This window comes from Podarcis gaigeae (genome assembly GCF_964106915.1).
Source record: "Podarcis gaigeae genome assembly, chromosome: 16".
NCBI classification, from domain to species: domain Eukaryota; kingdom Metazoa; phylum Chordata; class Lepidosauria; order Squamata; family Lacertidae; genus Podarcis; species Podarcis gaigeae.
The window spans coordinates 21,944,970-21,963,789 of NC_139693.1; the positions used below are offsets into that span (position 1 = coordinate 21,944,970).

Consider the following 18,820-nt stretch of genomic DNA (forward strand, 5'->3'; position numbering starts at 1 on the left):
TCCAAAAGATCTGGAGAGCCTCAGCTACTGACAGTATAGCTCAGTTTATTAGAGTGGGGCACTGATAATGCCAAGGTTGCAGGTTTGATCCCCGGAAGGGACACCTGCATATTCCTGCATTGCAGGAATGATGAGCCTCAGGGTTCCTTCCAACTCAACCATTCTTTGAGGCTGCTTTAGACAAATTTGGCCATTTCCCCACCGAAGAATATAAGAAGAGCCCTGCTGGATCAGGCCAATGGCAAACTCCTGTCTGGCAAACTCCAGACATTAGCTAGGGGTGGGTAGAAGAAAAACCAGATTCTTAAGAAGATCAGAGTCTGGCTGGAATCAGGCTAGTGGTCCATCTAGTCTAGGATCCTGTTCTCTTAGTGGCCAACCAGATACTTCTGCAAAGCCTGAAAACATGGTCCATGATGCACAACAGCCATTCTCCCCTTCCTGTGCTCTCCAGCAACTGGTATTCAGAAGCATAATGCCTCCAACGAGGGAGGTAGAACATAGCCATGGGAGCAATTACCAACAGTAGAAGAATGGCGACAGAAGATAATGGAATATGTAAAGGTAAAGGGACCCCTGACCATTAGGTCCAGTCATGACCGACTCTGGGGTTGCGGCGCTCATCTCGCTTTATTGGCCAAGGGAGCCGGCGTACAGCTTCCGGGTCATGTGGCCAGCATGACTCAGCCGCTTCTGGCGAACCAGAGCAGCGCATGGAAACACCATTTACCTTCCCGCCAGAGCGGTACCTATTTATCTACTTGCACTTTGACGTGCTTTTGAACTGCTAGGTGGGCAGGAGCAGGGACCGAGCAACGGGAGCTCACCCCGTCACGGGGATTCGAACCGCTGACCTTCTGACTGGCAAGTCCTAGGCTCTGTGGTTTAACCCACAGCACCACCTGCACCCCTAATGGAATATGTAGAAATAGCCAAATTAACAGGGAAAATTTGACAACAGGGCAAGGAAACATTTCAAAAAGAATGGGAAAAATTTATGTTGTATATAGGAAAGATAAGATGAAATAGTGAAACCAGTAGAATTGGAAATAAAGCTCATAACAGGAAAGATTAAGAAAAGTGATGGATAATGAAAATAATAAGAAGCAAAATGTATCAGGAAACTAATATAACTAACAGTAGTTGTAAATGAATACAGACAGACAACAAGAATTGTATAAACACGAGGACTTATTTGTTTATGGATATACTATGGACAAATAAGGAAAATGAATAACAATATACAAAATGGAAGAAAATAATGCGATAAAATTATATGTGATATAAAAAACCAGAAGAAGGAAGGAGGGAAGTCAGCTCTGAAGAGTAAGTATAATCATCATCATCAACCTTTTATTCGACCGTCAGTCAGAAAAAAGTACATTTGTCAATACTCAGTTAAAACATCCAGGAAGATTTTAGAACTTAGCCAACACTAAAATGGGCTAAACAGATAGCCCCATAAGAGTAAGTATAAATGTAATACAATATGTGTGTGTGGAGTATCTAATTCAAAAACTAATAAAGATTATTTGAAGAAGAAAAAAGAACATAATCATGGTAGCTGGTCATCATCACCACCATCATCATTTTATTATTTGCGCCCCAGCCACTCTGGGCTGCTTCCAACAGATATAAAAACGTAACAAAACATGGCACATTAAAGGCTTCCCTATACAGGGCTGTCTTCAGATGTCAAGGAGATAAATAATGATGCAACTTTTAGAAGACTTTGGATAAGAAGGCATTCCAGAGGGCGGGTGCCACCACCGAGAAGGCCCTCTGCCTGGTTCCCTGTAACTTCACTTCTCACAGTGAGCCTGAAGGTCCTCAGAGCTGGACCCCAGGGTCTGGGCTGAGCGATGGGGGTGGAAACGCTCTTACCATGAGTACTTTTCTCCTACTGATCACCTTATCCTCCGCGAATTTGTCTAATCCCATTTTAAAGCTCCTCGAGGAGAGAATGATGAATGAGAACATAAGGGCAGCTCTCCCAGATGGCCTAAGGCTCACCTAGTCCAGCACCCAACTTTCCCAATTTGAGATTACTGCTATTCAGAGACACAGTGCTTCCAACTATGGTAGTTGGGAGTTCTTACCACTAGTAACTTTCTCAATTCTGCTTCCCAAAGGAAGAAGAAGAAGAAGAAGAAGAAGAAGAAGAAGAAGAAGAAGAAGAAGAGTAATAGTAGTTTGGATTTGATATCCCGCTTTATCACCCCCTTAAGGAGTCTCAAAGCGGCTAACATTCTCCTTTCCCTTCCTCCCCCACAACAAACACTCTGTGAGGTGAGTGGGGCTGAGAGACTTCAGAGAAGTGTGACTAGCCCAAGGTCACCCAGCAGCTGCATGTGGAGGAGCGGGGAATCGAACCCGGTTCACCAGATTACGAGTCTACCACTCTTAACCACTACACCATGCTTTAGCCTTGATGGGTCAGGAGGAATACCCACATAGATTCCTCAAAAGGAAGCCTGCAAGAGCCGTCTCCCATCTTCATGATCCTCCATCTGTTTCATGATGGGGTCGTTCACCATCAATTCTTCCCTCCTGGCTCCTTCATATTAACCCAGCAGACTGGCCCACCCTGACTGATGGATTACTATTTGTTATTTTCACATAGCACCTCCATTCAAAGCTTGGATGGAGGAGCACGGAGCCTTCCGCGGAGAGAAAGGGACAGAGCTGGAAACACACAGAGATCCAGGAGAATCTCCCTGCAGCCTCAGGAGGAAGGATGTTAATGAGACCATGTAATTGAGATACCCCGGGGAGATGAACAGGTCAGAATCAAAGGCAGCAACATCAGAGCATGTTTGAACTCTCTTCATTTCCAAGATGTTTTCCAAATTTGCAAGCCACTTTCCCCTAATGTGATATGTTATTTTCACTAATGTATTTGTTTTTATGCATTCTTCTACCACCCCCAGTATATGCATTTTGGGTAAACATTGTCCGGTTGGAGAACTGCACCACAAAATTCAGAGAAAGGCAAATTTTGAAGGATAACTGTGTTTAGGTGAGCATGGATAACAGCAGCAGCAGCAGCAGCAGCAACAACAACAACAACAACAACCATATTTATACCCTGCCCATCTGGCTTGCTTGCCCCAGCCTCTTTGGAGGCCTTTGAACACATATAAAACATCAAATATTTAAAAAATTCCTGATACAGGGCTGCCTTCAGATGTCTTCTAAAAGTTGTGTAGTTCTTTATCTCCTTGACATCTGATAGATAGCTGCTCACTAAGACACAAACATATTTGAATTTCGGTTCTTTGTTGTGCTTGTATCACACTTTTTCTCCAAGGAGCTCAAAGTGATGCACTTGGTTTCCCCCCTCCTCCACCAGTCCTCACAACAACCCTGTGAGGTAGGCTCTCTCCCAAAGGAGAGGAGTAAAGGTAAAGGGACCCCTGACCATTAGGTCCAGTCGTGGCCGACTCTGGGGTTGCGGCGCTCATCTCGCTTTATTGGCTGAGGGAGCCGGCGTACAGCTTCCAGGTCATGTGGCCAGCATGACTAAGCTGCTTCTGGCGAACCAGAGCAGTGCACGGAAACGCTGTTTACCTTCCCGCCAGAGTGGTACCTATTTATCTACTTGCACTTTGGCGTGCTTTCGAACTGCTAGGTTGGCAGGAGCAGGGACCGACCAACGGGAGCTCACCCTGTTGCGGGGATTCGAACCGCCGACCTTATGATCGGCAAGTCCTAGGCTCTATGGTTTAACCCACAGCACCACCAGCGTCCCTCTAGTCTTGTCTAGAGGAGTACCAGGGTACTAAATTACCGGTATGCCCACAAACTAAGACAGCTCCCCGCCTGCAGACATGAAGCCCCAAGGCATGGAGGGCAGCAGGGCCAGGGTGTTAAGTATATGACAAAGGGGCATTGCTGACAACCTCATCCTTAATCTTCCCTCCACCCATGTGAGGAAATACATGCAGGGGGACGATGACAAACTCCTGAATAAGGCTGACGCAGATGCTGCCTTTCAGGGGCTTCCTGGCCAAACCTGCTAGGCCTCTCCATTCTGCCACCTGAACTGACACTTCGCCCTGGAGCGCACCCAACTTATCGATTAGTGATAACGGGTGAGTGGTCTGCCAAGGAAGCTTGCCCTTCGTTCATGTTTAAAATGATGCGTAGCGTGAAGAAAGTAGACAGAGAAAAGTTTTCCTCCCTCTCTCAGAACCCATCCAGCGAAGTGGAATGTGAGAAGATTCAGGACAGCGAAAAGAAAGGAGCTCTTCATGCAATGCATCATTAAACTGCGGAACTCCCTGCTGCAGGAGGCAGCTGCCTAGATAGAGGGCTTTAAAAGAGACTGGGGAAAATAACAGAATAGAGGGCTGTTTTTGGCTACTAGCCACAATGGCTATGCTCTGCCTCTACAGTTGGAGTCCAAAATGCTTTGGAATTCCAGTTGCTGGAAGAGTAATGAAATCCCCTCTATACAAGATTGGATCCAAATGCTGACAGAATATGCAGAATTAGACGGTTTATCAGAAAAAATAAAAAATAAATCAAAACAGGAATTTGTTTCAAAATGGGAGGTTTTTAAAGAATATCTGAAAAATAAATACAGTAGTTTAAATTCTGTTGCAGCATTCGAGGAACTTCAGTAATGGTTGCAAGGTAGATATAAGAAATTAGATTTATTAAGAATAAGTTTAATCATGATAAAAGTGTATTCTGGCAATAAGTAATATGAATTTGAAATATGGAATAGACGGGAAGTTGGGTCTTTAGTGTTAAGACCAATAGATGTTTTAATGTTTGCTAAGAAAATTATGTGTCTATGTGTTCTTGTGTGTAATTTGGTAGTTGTGTTTTTTTTCTTGCTGTATCAATAAAAAACTTTTTTAAAAAAGGAATTCCAGTTGCTGGAAGCCACAGGACGGGAGAGGGCTCTTGCACCCAGGTCCTGCTGGCAGGTTTCCTACAGGCTTCTCAGTAGTTGCTGTAAGAATGGAATACTGGACTGGACAGGCCATTGGCCTGATCCAGCAGACTCTTCTTATGTTCTGGGTGTGGAGTAACCTGATAAGAACATAGGGAAGCTGCCGTATGGATGGGAGGTTGCCTGCTTCTGATGTGGTTACACTCCCTTTGAAGGAGCGAGTATGTAGCTTGGGGAGAACTCCTGGGTCCATTGCGGTCCCTTGAGGCTCAGGTGGCCTTGGTGACACAAGAGTACCTTCCACCATCTTCAGCTGGTGGCTCAGCTGCGCCCCTATCTCGACAGGGATAGCCTAACTTCTGCCCTCTATGTTCTGGTAACCTTGAGGATCGCGTTATACGCAGGGCTGCCTCTGAGGGCAGATTGGAAACTTCAACTGGTGCAGAATTCGCATACCCTCCAACATTTCTCTGATGAAAGTGGGGACGTCCAATTCCATAATAATAATATTAATGATAATACTCGTACTCTGGGTGGATTCCAACACATATAAAAACATCATACAACTATCTAGGGCTGCCTTCAGATGACTTCTAAAGGTTGTATGGTTACTTATCTCCCTGGCTTGGGGGTTGCATAACTCCATACCCTCCAACATTTATCCAATGAAAATAGGAACATCCTAAGGAAAAGCAGGACCTACTGGGATCAAATCAAAAACTGAGACAGCTTCTGTAGATTTGGGGTGTCTTTGGAAAATAGGGACACTTGGAGGGTGTGTTTTTCTCCCTCTGTAATAGCCCTAGAACTTGTGGAGGTAAAAGGAAGCTGAATGTGGAAGATTCAGGAGTAATAAAGGGGGGGGGCATGGGACAATGCTAAAATGCTGGTGAATTTTCATGGGGGCTTTTGAAACAACCACAACAACCGCAAACGGATGTGGAAATGTGGACAACTGAACTTAACATGGGAAAGATGAGACAGGTTCAATTGCCCCTAACAACAACCCTGAGAGGTAGCTTAGGCTGATAAGAAGGGCTGTCCCACGGAAAATGGAGCAAACTTGTTTTCTGCTCCTCCGGAGCGCAGGACTTTGAACCTATGGATTCAGATTACAAGGAAGGCGATTCCGACTAAACATTAAGTAACATTGAGAGCGGTTTGAATGGACTCCCTTGGAAAGTGGTGGCCTCTCCTTCGTTGGAGGCTTTTAAACAGAGGTTAGATGGCCATCCATCAGGGCTCCTTTAGCTGTCATTCCTGCATTGCAGGGGGTTCGACTGGATGACCCTTGGAGGGCCCTAACCACCAGGGTTGCCATATTTCAATAAATGAAAACCAGGACGCCCCGAAAGTTGTTGAACTTTTTTTTAGGAAGACCCCAAAAGCTGTTACAGAAACGCCAACCCCCCTTTTTTCATTGACTTGCCCAAGATCCAGGACAAAGCGTCAATTCCGCCTTTGAAATCCCGGTAATGTCCAGGGAAATTTGGGTGTATGGCAGCCCTATTTCCCACTCCACAGTTCTATGATTCTATGAAATGACTGGCCCAAAGTCCCGCAGTGAGTTTCCTGGCTGAGAGTGGATTTGAACCTGTTATAAGACTTTTAAGGTCTCAAATATAGAATATTCATAAATGCACACATATCTAACTGTATAAACCATGTGTCTGAAATAGCACAGGTGAGCAATCCTGAAGCCATTTTGACTCTCCCAATGACCTCAAATGTTCCTCTGCAGTAAGGGAGGCAAATGGGGAAAGCCTTCCCATTGTCTTTTTGCTTGCAAATCCTGTCTTAAGAACATATTTGCATAGGAATAGGGTGAGCCTGTGACCTGGGCTCAGGAACTAAAAAATTAACCATCACAACAGAATGGCCAGGCTGCTCAGGTAATGCAATCAGTGACCATCATCAGGTATCCTGGCAGACAGGATTTCTGCTGTAGACCGCCTCCTTCTGTGATGTATGCATGATGTTTTGGGAGTGGTAGTCTTGGGCTACAGGGTGGGCAATTTCAAAATTTCAAAAGTCTATATAAGGGCTTGTGCTCAGGGTTCTCCTCCCTCCTGCATGTGGGGAGTGGGGACCCAGCAGCAACAGTTCAATAAAGATCAGTCTTACTAGCCGCTTTGCTTCTCAATATTCACTGGGGAGGGGAGTATTTCATCCCCTGCTAAATTTGCCCGTTTGCCCTCTGATGAAGAAATGACCAGTCCATAATTTTAATGGTAGGTTTATTGTAGCTGTGAAAGACAGTATAACAACAGGAAAACCTCCAGAAACCCAGAAGACAAAAGTCGGAGACTGATGCGCGCTATAATGAGTGAAATAAGTATTTGATCCCTTTGCAAAAGGTGACTTAGTACTTGGTGGCAAAACCCTCGTTGGCAGTTACAGAGGTCAGACGTTTCTTGTAGGTGGCCACCAGGCAAATTTAGCAGGGGATCAAATACTTCTCCCCCTTCGCTGTACTCTGGTTGGCCTCTGTTGTTTCCTCCTAGCCATAGGGAACCCTCAAGGACTCTACGCAGGTTCTGGAATACCCCATAAAGTTTTTTTTTCCTCATAACAAACCCATGACTCCCATGTCTAACTGTCCAACCACTATCAGCCTCAAAGCTGAACTCGTATAAGGGGGTCCCAGTTGGACTCCCATCCAGCCTAACCCTGCTGAGCGGCAGCAAGGCAACTGTCTTGTGTGGCTTCAGAATATAATCCCTCGTGGCCTAAGTACAGGAATGGGGGCGACTGGCTTGCCAGGTCCTTATCAACAAGTGGATTTCCTTATTGCACTGCCTCCCAGTCTCTTTAAACAAAAAAACAACAAGCCGGCTGTCTCTAGGCTAAGGTATCAAAAGGCCTTCACTGGAGGCTCAGGAGATGACACACCCAGGTCCCTCTGGATCTCTGCAGCACCTGGGTTGCAAAAGGAAAACAAACGCCTCTGTTGATTTGGCTCAACTCTGTGTGGGGAGGAGGGGGAAGGGAGTGGTGAACAAACGCCAAATCACGAGGCCTTTTATTTGTATCATTTTTGCCCAACTCTTCCTCCAGGGAGCAAAAGGCAAGAGCTACGGTTTTCTCCCACCAACAATTATTCTCACAACAAGCCTGAGAGGTAGGTCAGGCAGAGAGAGGGAGAGACTTGCCCAAAATCTCCCAGGGAGCTTCTGGCTGAATGAAAGATTTGGGTTGCTCTCCTCCTAGTAAAGGTAAAGGGTAAAGGGACCCCTGACCATTAGGTCCAGTTGTGACCGACTCTGGGGTTGCGACGCTCATCTCGCTTTATTGGCCAAGGGAGCCGGCGTACAGCTTCCGGGTCATGAGGCCAGCATGACTAAGCCGCTTCTGGCGAACCAGAGCAGCGCCCCGAAACGCCGTTTACCTTCCCGCCGGAGCGGTACCTATTTATCTACTTGCACTTTGAGGTGCTTTCAAACTGCTAGGTTGGCAGGAGCAGGGACCAAGCAACAGGAGCTCACCCCGTCACAGGGATTTGAACCGCCAACCTTCTGATCGGCAAGTCCTAAGCTCTATGGTTTAACCCACAGCGCCACCCGCGTCCCTTCTCCTCCTAGTACTACACTCTAAAAACAGAAGCACAGGCTCAGCACAGTGTTAGAAACTCAGATATATAAGCTGGGTGCCAAATGGCTCCTTAAACTGGGGTTGCAGTCGCCAAAACGGAATGCTTAGTTGCCATTTTGGGCCCCGATGGCTAGAAAAACCTATTTCTTTCAACACAACCTTCTGGTTCCTGAAATTCATTCTGACTGTGCAGATAAACTATAATGATAGAATTCACTACAGGATGTGTTGCTAGCGTGTGGAAAGAGTCAAGATTCAAGGACCCCCAGGCATGCACCTCGAAAGAGTGGAGAGGTCAGGCCAGTGGTGTAGTGTGGGTTGTCAGCACCCGGGGCAAGGCAAGTAATTTGCGCCCCCTAACCCGTGGATTTTAGCAGGGGGCAGAGAGCTGCGAGTACGAGCGCACCCCCAGATGTTGCGCCCGGTGCGGCCAGCCCCCCCTGCACCCCCACGCTACGCTACTGGGTCAGACGCCTTCCTGGCACCTAGTCATCTTCGCCTGGTCGCAAGTGGCCAATAGTGAGGTGCAAAATGTGCCTGGTGAATTTCGAACGCTGGCCCAGTGGTGCAGAAGAACATACAAAGCACCCTGCTGGGTGAGGCCAGTGGCCCATCTAGTCCAGCTTCCTTTTCTCACAGTGGCCAACCAGAATCCTGTGGGAAACCTGCAAGCAGGACCCCAGCACAAGAGCCCTCTCCCCTCCTCTGAGATTTCCAGCAACTGGTATTCAGAAGCATTACTGAATATGCATATGCTGAAGCTCGACTCTGGATGAAATTGGTTTCTTTGTTTTTGCCTCTGCACCATGAATGAGTATCCTCACATCCAAGGACCAAAGGTGGCTCTCTCTATCAGGCCCTTCGCACTCTCCCCAGGCCACGCCCCTTCTCCCAGGCCACGCCCTTCACCAGCCCTGCTTCACATCCTCCTCAAGTGTTTCTGCCTGGCTGGAATGTGTCCTTGAACTCTGACCAGGCCTCTTGGTCGGCTGGATAAAGGGTGGGCAGGGATGTGTGCAGAAATTAGCCTACTGTACAAAAGTAGCATTTAGATCCATTGCCCCACCCACTTTTGCCTCTGGCTCCACCCACCAGGTGGCCCCCAGAAGGTTGCCCAGCAAAGAATGCGGCCCTCGGGCTGGAAAATATTTCCCACCCTTGCTCTTCACCCTTAGAGCTCATATCAGACACATGGAGACTCAGGGCACATCTTCAGCAGTAAGCCAAAAAGCACTCTGCATTTCCCCAGAGGCACTCCTGCCTTTTATTTATTTCATTTACTTGCATTTTAATACTCTGCCCAATAACATGCCCTCTCTGGCCCTGGCACTGAAAAGAAGACTGGAGCTACACACCAACAGTGCAAGCCACAAAGTTTGCATATGCTAATGCATATCTATGCAAATGTAGAATGTTAAATGTCACCAAAGGCAAGCCGTCCAAACTGCCCCAGATAAAATCTTCAATTAGTTTGCCAGCCATCTTAGATCAGCTCCTTTGCAATTTATTTACCCCCAGTGAATTTCCTGACGGAACCTGCTCCAAATAAATCCCGCTGCTCTTCAGCTTTCCTCAGCCATGACCCTCCTAGTAATCTCAAAATAATTTATTCCCCCAAATTAATATCCTATCCAGTAGCCAGATCACTGCCCAGTTCAATTTCCCCTGAGTTCATTGCCCACCCGGAAACGTCTGAGGTGCTTAGAAAAAGATTCGAGAGCTGTGTTTTGAAAACATGAAGCCCACTTCAAATCAACTCCTGTGTGGCAAAGAGGGGTGAAGAGAAAGTAAATCAGGATATATTTGCAGATCATAACGGACATCAGAAGAGGCCCTCTGGATCTGAGCATGGCCCCATCTTGTCCAGCATCCCGTTCTCACAGTGGCCAACCAGATGCAAGCAGGATTTGAGCATAAGAACAACGCTCCCCACTTGTCCGGCATTCACCGCATCTGACAGTGGCAGCAGAGTCATTGTGGCTAGCGGCTGTGGAGAGCCCCCTTCTAGAGTTTGCCCAGTCCTTTTTTAAAGCCATCCAAGCTGGTAGCCAACACAGCCCTTTGAGAGAGCGGGTTTCTGACTCCCCACGGCAGCAATACGACAACAACTTTCCCTTGCCCAAAGGAGGCGGCTGAAATGAAGAATGGACTCTGGGCTCAGCTCATCGCTAGTCCCAACAACAAATCCCTCAGGCCAAGAATGTGACCAGAGGCACCTTCCTCTGCATTTTCATCCTAACCATCTCAGGCAGACCCTCCAAGTGTTTCTATTTTTCAGGGACAGAGGCCCTCCCGGTTTCTGATTTGATCCTGGAATGTCCTGCTTTTCCTAAGCACATCCCTATTTTCACAGGAGAAATGTTGCAAGGTACAGAGTTAGGCGACCCCCAAGCCAAGGAGATAAGTGACTAGAAGTGTTTTAGAAGACATCTGAAGGCAGCCCTGTATAGGGAAGTTTTTTTTTTAATGTGCTGTGTTTTTATATAGGTTGGAAGCTGCCCAGAGTGGCTGGGGCAACCCAGTCAGAGAGTTGGGGTATTATTATTATTATTATTATTATTGAATAAGACATCCCTATTTTCATTGGAGAAATGTTGGAAGGCATGTCTCTGCCTTTTGCACTTCACTCTGAATGGTAGATAGATGATAGATAGATAGATAGATAGATAGATAGATAGATAGATAGATAGATGATAGATAGATAGATGATAGATAGATTTGGGGGGTGTTCTAGTAAAAAAAAACCAGCCCAAAGCAAATCCAAGAAGCCTGAAATCCTACACACATACACATCTTTCTTGGTGATATTGGCAGCCTAAGTTGTTTCCAGAGCAGCTTCCACCTTTGAACCTCTGGGCCAACTTATAAAATCAGTAGACTCAAGAAACAGAAGCTTGAGTCAGACTGTATCGCTTCCAGATTGCAGAGGGAAGCCCAAACGTTTGAATGTTTCCAAACTGGAGTGTGTGGGGGGATACACCTCCATGCATGTAGAAATCTAGCATGTCAGGGAATAGGGGTCCAGCATAGACCTGTCCCCAATGTGCTGCTTTTCTATGCAATTGGCAGATATTTATAGATTCCACTTGCGATAGAAAGTGCTCAACCCAGAGTCAACAGTGTGATGCAGCAGCAGCAAATAAAAAAAAAAAATCTTTTTCATCTCTAGGCGGCATCAACAGCAGTATAGTGTTCAGGTGAAAGGGAAGTCAGAGTACATTCTATTCTGTCTTGCTCATATCCTACCTGGAATCCTGTGTCCATTTCTGGGCGCCACAATTTAAGGATATTGACAAGCTGGAACGTGGAGCGGGGGGCGGGGGGCAACTAAGATAATCAAGGGTCTGGAAACCAAGCCTTACAAGGAATAGTTTGAGGGCCTTAAGTGTGTTCAGCCTGGAGAAGAGGAGACTGAGAGGAGATATGATAGCTATCTCCAAATATCTCAAGGGCTTGTCACGTGGAGGATGGTGCAAGCTTGCTTTCTGGTGCTCCAGACGCGAACCACCAGATTCAAATGATAAGAAAGGAGATTCCGACTAAACATTAGAGGGAACTTTCTGAAGGGAGGAGCTGCTCAGTGGTGAAACTGACTACCTCAGAAGGTTGCGGACTGTCCTCTGTTGGAGGTTTTCAAACACAGCTTGGCTGGCCATCCAAGAGGGTTGGACTGGATGATCCTTGAGGGTCCCCTTCCGACTCAACAATTCTATGATTAAAAGCATTGCCACTTGTTTCTACCCAGTGCAGACCCAGGACAGCCTCAGCCCCCCCCCCAAGTCATCATATGGCATTCCCTCCTACTCAAAGGGGACAAAGCAGCGTGACTTTACGCCTTACCTGTGTCCTGACGGAACTGGTGCATCGACTGCAGGTCGATAATGTACGGAGACAGCTGGGCATCCACCTGCCCCAAGACGACGCTCCCCCGGGCATCTTCCTTCAGAACGTTCTCGATGTGGTGGCACACGGCCGCCGTGTAGGGCCGCCAGCGCCCATGCTCGTTCAGCCACTCCCAAACCACGACGCGGGCCACATTATTGGGAGGGAAGCCCCAACCGTTCGCCAAGACCAGGGTCCCTGTGCCAGGTTGCGCCATGGTGCCTGACCCTGCCGGCCTGGCATGGGAGGCAGGTGGGGGTCACCAGCCGGGTGCCCTCCCCCTCATTGGTTTGGGAGCGCCTGCGGGGCTCAGAGTGTGATCCTCAATTGTGAAGGCTGCATCTCCTACCACAGCCAGGTCACCTGGGGCTTGAGGAACACAGAGCAAGAGACACAGTCCTTGCAGGATGAGAGCTTGTGACCTTTTCTTCAGGGCGAGCCAGTCTTGTTGGAAAACTATTGGTTTTTGCGGCACGTCTGACTATGTGGCGATGAGGAGCAATGTCTCAATCACCCCAAATGGCAACAACAGCAGACCAGCTGAGATGTTTAGGCCACCACTGAGGGTGGTGATAGAGGCTGCTATCAATGAATGCACGTCTCCCAAATTATTGGGGAAGCCTGTGAATTTTCTGTGTGCTTTCGGTCCAGCGGAGCGAAGGCCTCTGAGCTTCGCCTACAGTCAGGGGCACTGAAGATCTTAATATTCACCTTGTGTGCCTTCAGTCTGGTGACTGAAGACCTCCTTCTCTTGGAATGAAGAGCTCCAGTCTTTTCCTTCAAGGCCTCCAAGACTTCTCAGCAGACTCTCCTCCTGTTTTCCCTTCCTGGTCTTGTTTTCAGGTGGCCCAGCTCCCTTCCATCCCCTGAGAATTCCTCAACGCTTCCCACAGTCTGACCTGGTCTTCCACGGCTCAGCTCTAGGGACCCCCACTACAGAAATGGAGACAGGAGACTGACCCTTTGCGTAGGATCCTGTGGCCTCGGAGGGCAAAGCTTTCTGCAGGGAATGGGGCCAGATCCAACCTCCGGCCAGTCTGTGGCAGAGTCCTCACTCTTTCAGCCACAACAACAGGCTAGAAGGACAGGGTTTGGAGATCAGAGGCCTGCGGTGGCGACAGGCAAGAGCTGCTGACCCGGGTCAAGAGGCTGCTTGCTTTAGACCAGAGGGCTGCAGCAGAGCAGAAGGCAGGGGAGAGCCTGCCAGCTTTCAGGGGTCGCCCCCGCCACCAGCCCAGGCTGTGTCATCCTTGTTTTCTGCAGCTCGGTCTGGTCCTTCGACTCTGCCTGATGCAAGGACTGGAGGGAGCCAGCCTGGAATGGGAAAAAGGAACCACAATAAGGATGATGAATTCACGTCAGGAGGAAACTCTCCTCTCTCCAGCGACGCACCCCCCTTTCCTATGGCAAGCGGGTAGCAGTGGTGGCACCTCCTCTCCTGCCGCTATGATCTGTCTAGTAGGTGGCTGGGTCTGCCAGTCTATCTGCCAGTCTGGCACCCTCTCCCCTCCTCCCACCCCCCCTCCATAAACCAAACCTGCCCATTGTCTTGCCTGGTAGAATGAAATATCTTGGGTGGTTGGGGGAGGCTTCTTGAATGCTATCTCCTGTTCTCTCTCCCCCCCCCCTTGCTTAATCTGCCCACATCACACAGGCGGCGGTGGGGGCGAGATACCCCAAAATGCATCAAGATGCGGGCGGGGAGGGGGCGACGAAGAGAAGAAAGGACTCCCAACTGTTTCTTACCTGGCTGGTGAAATTCTAAGAGCCAGACACAAAGGAGAATTGGGGGGGAGGGGGGCAGCCGATCGCTGCTGGAGGGGGTGCTGGTGAGGGAACAATGGGGGGGGGGAACCAAGAGGGGCCCAATCAGCTTCTGTACACACCGCCGCGAAATCGCCTCCTCCCTCTCCCCACAGCTCCATTCACCCCTCCCCTCCCGGTTCCAAGCGTAAAAACGCCTCGTTTGTTGGAGAGAGTGTGTCAAGAGGAGGTTTTTAGAGGCGGTGGGGGGAGAGAGAAAGGGGGTGGGCAGATCGCTTTTCTCCTAGCAGCTGAGGAGGGGGGGGTCTGCCTCGTCCTGCCGCAGAGACCCCACCCCGCCACCTGTCCTCCAGGTGGGCGCGCGCCCCTCACCCCGCCACCTCACCTACCTAGTACCGCGACCAGCTCCGGATGGCGCAGGCTGGATGCAGCCGTGGGAACGAGCGGAGGGGAGGGGAGGGGGGGAATCCCTCGCCCCTCCCACGGAGGCGGCCAGAAACCGCAGCCAGCCGGTCCTCTCTCTCTCTCTCTTTCTCCCTCCCTCTCTCCCCTCCTCCCACCTTATCTGGATCCAGGCCAGGTTTCAAACAAGCGCCGGGACCTGTGAAAGAAAAGCGTCAAGAGCGCCTCTGGACATGCACAGAGCGCTCGCGCTCCCGTTCTCGCCCTCCGCCAAACGAACAGCCCCGGGAGCGAGCCGGAGGTCGAATGGGAGAATTTGAGTTTTCTTCTAAAGGCTCCTACCCCAGGAATGGGGTATCCGTGGCCCTCTTCCTCCTGCTGGACTCCAACTCCCATCACCCCTGCCTCACGGCCCTGTTGGCTGCTGCTGATGGGAGTTGGAGTCCAATAGCAACTGGAGGGTCCCAGAGTTCTGGGACCCCAACATCCAATGATGGTTGGGGGGAAGGGGCTTAGCTTAGTAGGTAGAGCATCTGTTTTGCATGTAGAAGGTCCCAGGTTCATTCCTTACCAGGGCTAGGAATGTTGCCCTTGTCTGGATCCTGGAGAGCTGCTGCCAGTCAGTGTAGGAAATACTGAGCTAAATGGACCAAGGGGCTGATTCAGTACACAGTGCAGGGCAGTAGCTCATCATGCAGTAGGTTCCCAGGCTTGATCCCCAGCATCTCCAGGTAGGGCTGAGAGAGACCCCTAGAGAGCTGCTGCCAGTCAGAGTAGACAAGGCTCTGAGATCATGGAATGGTAGGGTTGGAAGGGACCCTGAGGATCATCTAGTCCAACCCCCTGCAATGCAGGAATCTTCTGCCCTTACCCAGGACCCTGAGATAAGAGTCTCATGCTCTGCCCTCTGAGCTATCCCTGGGGGCCAACTGATTTGGTCCAAGGCAGCTTTTGATGCTCTGTTGTCCACAGAGGTTGCTGTGTTCACCCTTTCTGATTTAAAAATACATATCTTATAGACAGAGATAAGTGGCCTGAGTTGCACATGTTTATTTAGGATAAAAATATCATCATCATCAGTGGTACTTTTCTAGAGAAAGAGGGGCCAGAACTCGCCATGAATGCCTCCCTTGTTCTCTTATAATGGCAATGCTGCCTACCTGAGAGGGGCTGGAACTGAGTTCCAGCGAGTTCTGGCTGAAGAAAAGCGATAATAATAATAATAATAATAATAATAAGAAGAAGAAGAAGAAGAAGAAGAATAGACTTCTTAGACACTTGTTACCCAAAGCCAACCCATTTAAAGGCATCAGCAAAAATATATGATACCACTTAAAGAATTTGTATAAAACATCTGCAATGTAATCGTATGTGTTCGGGAATAATTTGTGCCATGCACGCAAAACAACAAAAGAAAATCAAGCCGCCGCCACCTGGTCACAGGAAGTTTGGGCAGCACATTAACTGCAGACATCATCTCAAGGGCATCCAGAGCCTGGGTGGTGGGTGGAGAGAGGTAACTCTTTAGGTAAAGGTAAAGGGACACCTGACCATTAGGTCCAGTCAAGGATGACTCTGGGGTTGCGGCGCTCATCTCACTTTAATGGCCGCGGGAGCCAGGGTACAGCTTCCGGGTCATGTGGCCAGCATGACTAAGCCGCTTCTGGCAAACCAGAGCAGCGCACGGAAACGCCGTTTACCTTCCCGCCGGAGCAGTACCTATTTATCTACATGCACTTTGACGTGCTTTCGAACTGCTAGGTTGGCAGGAGCAGAGACCGAGCAACAGGAGCTCAGCCCATCGTGGGGATTCAAACTGCCGACCTTCTGATCAGCAAGCCCTAGGCTCAGTGGTTTAACCCACAGCACCACCCGCGTCCCACAGCGCCACCCGCTTTACCCATCACCAAATAGATGAACATGAAGGTGCCAGGTAGGCGTCACTGCAGAAAGCATTCCACAGAGGGGGAGCCACGAGTGAAAAGCCCCTGCAACAAAACAGTGCTATCATTCATTCATTCATTCATTCATTCCCCGCCCATCTGGCTGGGTTTCCCCAGCCACTCTGGGCGGCTTCCAACAAAATATTTAAAAAACAATAAAACATCAGACATTAAAAACTTCCCTAATTTGCTGATTCCCAGATAAATGTGTTTAAGCATCAGGATATCAGAAGCAAACACCGTTTCTGTGGTCACGATGGTATTGTGATTTAATTAAATTAAAAATGCTGAACTGCAAACACTCCGCACATTTCATTTTAAAACCAGGATGCGCAAACTGTTTCTTTTGTTCCAAAGAGGCAATAGTGGCTTAGTGGTTAAAGTGTTGGACTGGAACCTGGGAGACCAGAGTTCAAATCCTCACTCATCCAGGAAGGTCTGTGGGTGACCTCAGGCCAGTCACTGCTTCTCAGCCTAACCTACGACACAGAGACATTGTGAGGATAAAACAGGTGGAGACAGGGGCATAATCAAGGGGGGGCAAGTCCTGTCCCCCCCCCAAATCCTGGCTACACCCATGGGAAGAGAACCACGTATACCACCTTCAGCTCCTTGGGAAACAATTGACTAGAAATGCAATCCATCCATCCATCAATCAATAACAAGGAATGGCTATTATGTGGCCCTCCATTTGTTGTTGGACTACAACACCCATCATCCACAACCAACAGTCAGGGATGGTGGGAGTTGTAGTCCAGCAACATGGTCGGGCAGTTACATATTCCCCATCCTGGCTTTAAAGCTTCCTTGATGTACATCAAGGTCAGGCAGACGTAGGGCTCTCTTCTCCTTTCTCTTCTAGAAAAGTAAATCAAATCATAAGGGAAGTCAATTTGCAAACTGGCTTTATCAAAGTATAACATAACAGAGATGAGTAAGTGAACATTTGATGCAGAGCGGAAGAAGGGAAATCCACCCAGAAAAGGAGGCTGGAGGTGCCTAGAGACTTCTTTTGGATTCTCAGAATGCAATAAGCAGAATGATGTTTTTCCTGTAACAGATTAATAATAATATTACGCAAGTGATACAGAGTTTCTGCCTCCAGCTAACCATTTCTAGGAATGCCAAGGAGACAATCGTGGCTTCAGAGCTCCCTCTGGTGGTCACATGGGATCAATGCAAGGTGTGATCCTGCTCCAAACTTGGGGACAAGTTTGAGGCAGGCAGCCCATTAAAGAATTTAGAGGTGATTCATCAGCAGCCTTTTAACGAACGAACGCTAGTTTATACGGGGTTAAGTACTACCTATACATCATTTTCATAAAGCTTTCTCGCAAGGTCTATAACATAAAGTCAGTAAATTACAAATCTGCTTTCCAAAGTCTCTCCCATGCGCTCATCTCGACGGTATGCCCTGGCCATAAAGCAACTGTTGAGATATTTCACTCCGAATTTGCTAGACAGAACAAGACGGCAGGGGGGGTATCCTGCCCCATCTAACATAAATCCTGGCTACGCATCACCTTGCCAACAAAGGTTCGTATAGTTAAAGCCATGGTTTTCCCAGTAGTGATGTATGGAAGTGAGAGCTGGACCATAAAGAAGGCTGATCACCTAAGAATTGATGCTTTTGAATTATGGTGCTGGAGGAGACTCTTGAGAGTCCCATGGACTGCAAGAAGATCAAACCTATCCCTTCTTAAGGAAATCAGCCCTGAGTGCTCACTGGAAGGACAGATCCTGAAGCTGAGACTCCAATACTTTGGCCACCTCATGAGAAGAGAAAACTCCCTGGAAAAGATCCTGATGTTGGGAAAGATGGAGGGCACAAGAAGAAGGGGACGACAGAGGACGAGATGGTTGGACAGTGTTCTCAAAGCTACAAACATGAGTCTGACCAAACTGCGGGAGGCAGTGGAAGACAGGAGTGCCTGGCGTGCTCTGGTCCATGGAGTCACGAAGAGTCGGACACGACTAAACGACTAAACAACAACATATAACATGAAGTCAGTAAATTACAAATCTACTTTCCAAAGTCTCTCCCATGCGGTCATCTCGACGGTGTGCCCTGGCCATAAAGCAACTGTTGTTGAGACATTTCACTCCGAATTTGCTAGACAGAACAAGACGGCAGGGGGGGTATCCTGCCCCATCTAACATAAATCCTGGCTACGCCTATGGGACGCAGTTGCACTCTGCAGAGGGCTGTCTCTACTCCTCGGAGTAGACCCATTGGAAGGCTCCAGCTGGATTAACTGAGTTCCCTGAAAAACTTCAACGGGTCTGCTGCAGAACTGAGCTGGATATATAACCGAGGGCTGCGGAGGAAGACGGG

General features: G+C 48.6%; 1 protein-coding gene across 2 annotated transcripts in view; it reads right to left on the reverse strand.

The window, feature by feature from the left end:
• The window catches only part of DTX1 (deltex E3 ubiquitin ligase 1), a 51,507-nt gene extending 36,852 nt beyond the window's left edge, over nt 1-14,655 (reverse strand). Inside the window, exons 1-2 of one of the 2 annotated variants that reach the window (XM_083717280.1) lie at nt 14,530-14,655; nt 12,335-13,690 (exon numbers count right to left, since the gene is read on the reverse strand). In XM_083717280.1, coding sequence (XP_083573406.1) covers nt 12,335-12,593 — 259 coding nt within the window. In that variant the 5' untranslated portion in view covers nt 12,594-13,690; nt 14,530-14,655. Of the gene's footprint in view, nt 1-12,334; nt 13,691-14,122; nt 14,216-14,529 lie in introns of those variants that run through there. The other variant, XM_083717281.1, reaches the window with a different exon arrangement.
• Nucleotides 14,656-18,820: the final 4,165 nt, after the last annotated feature.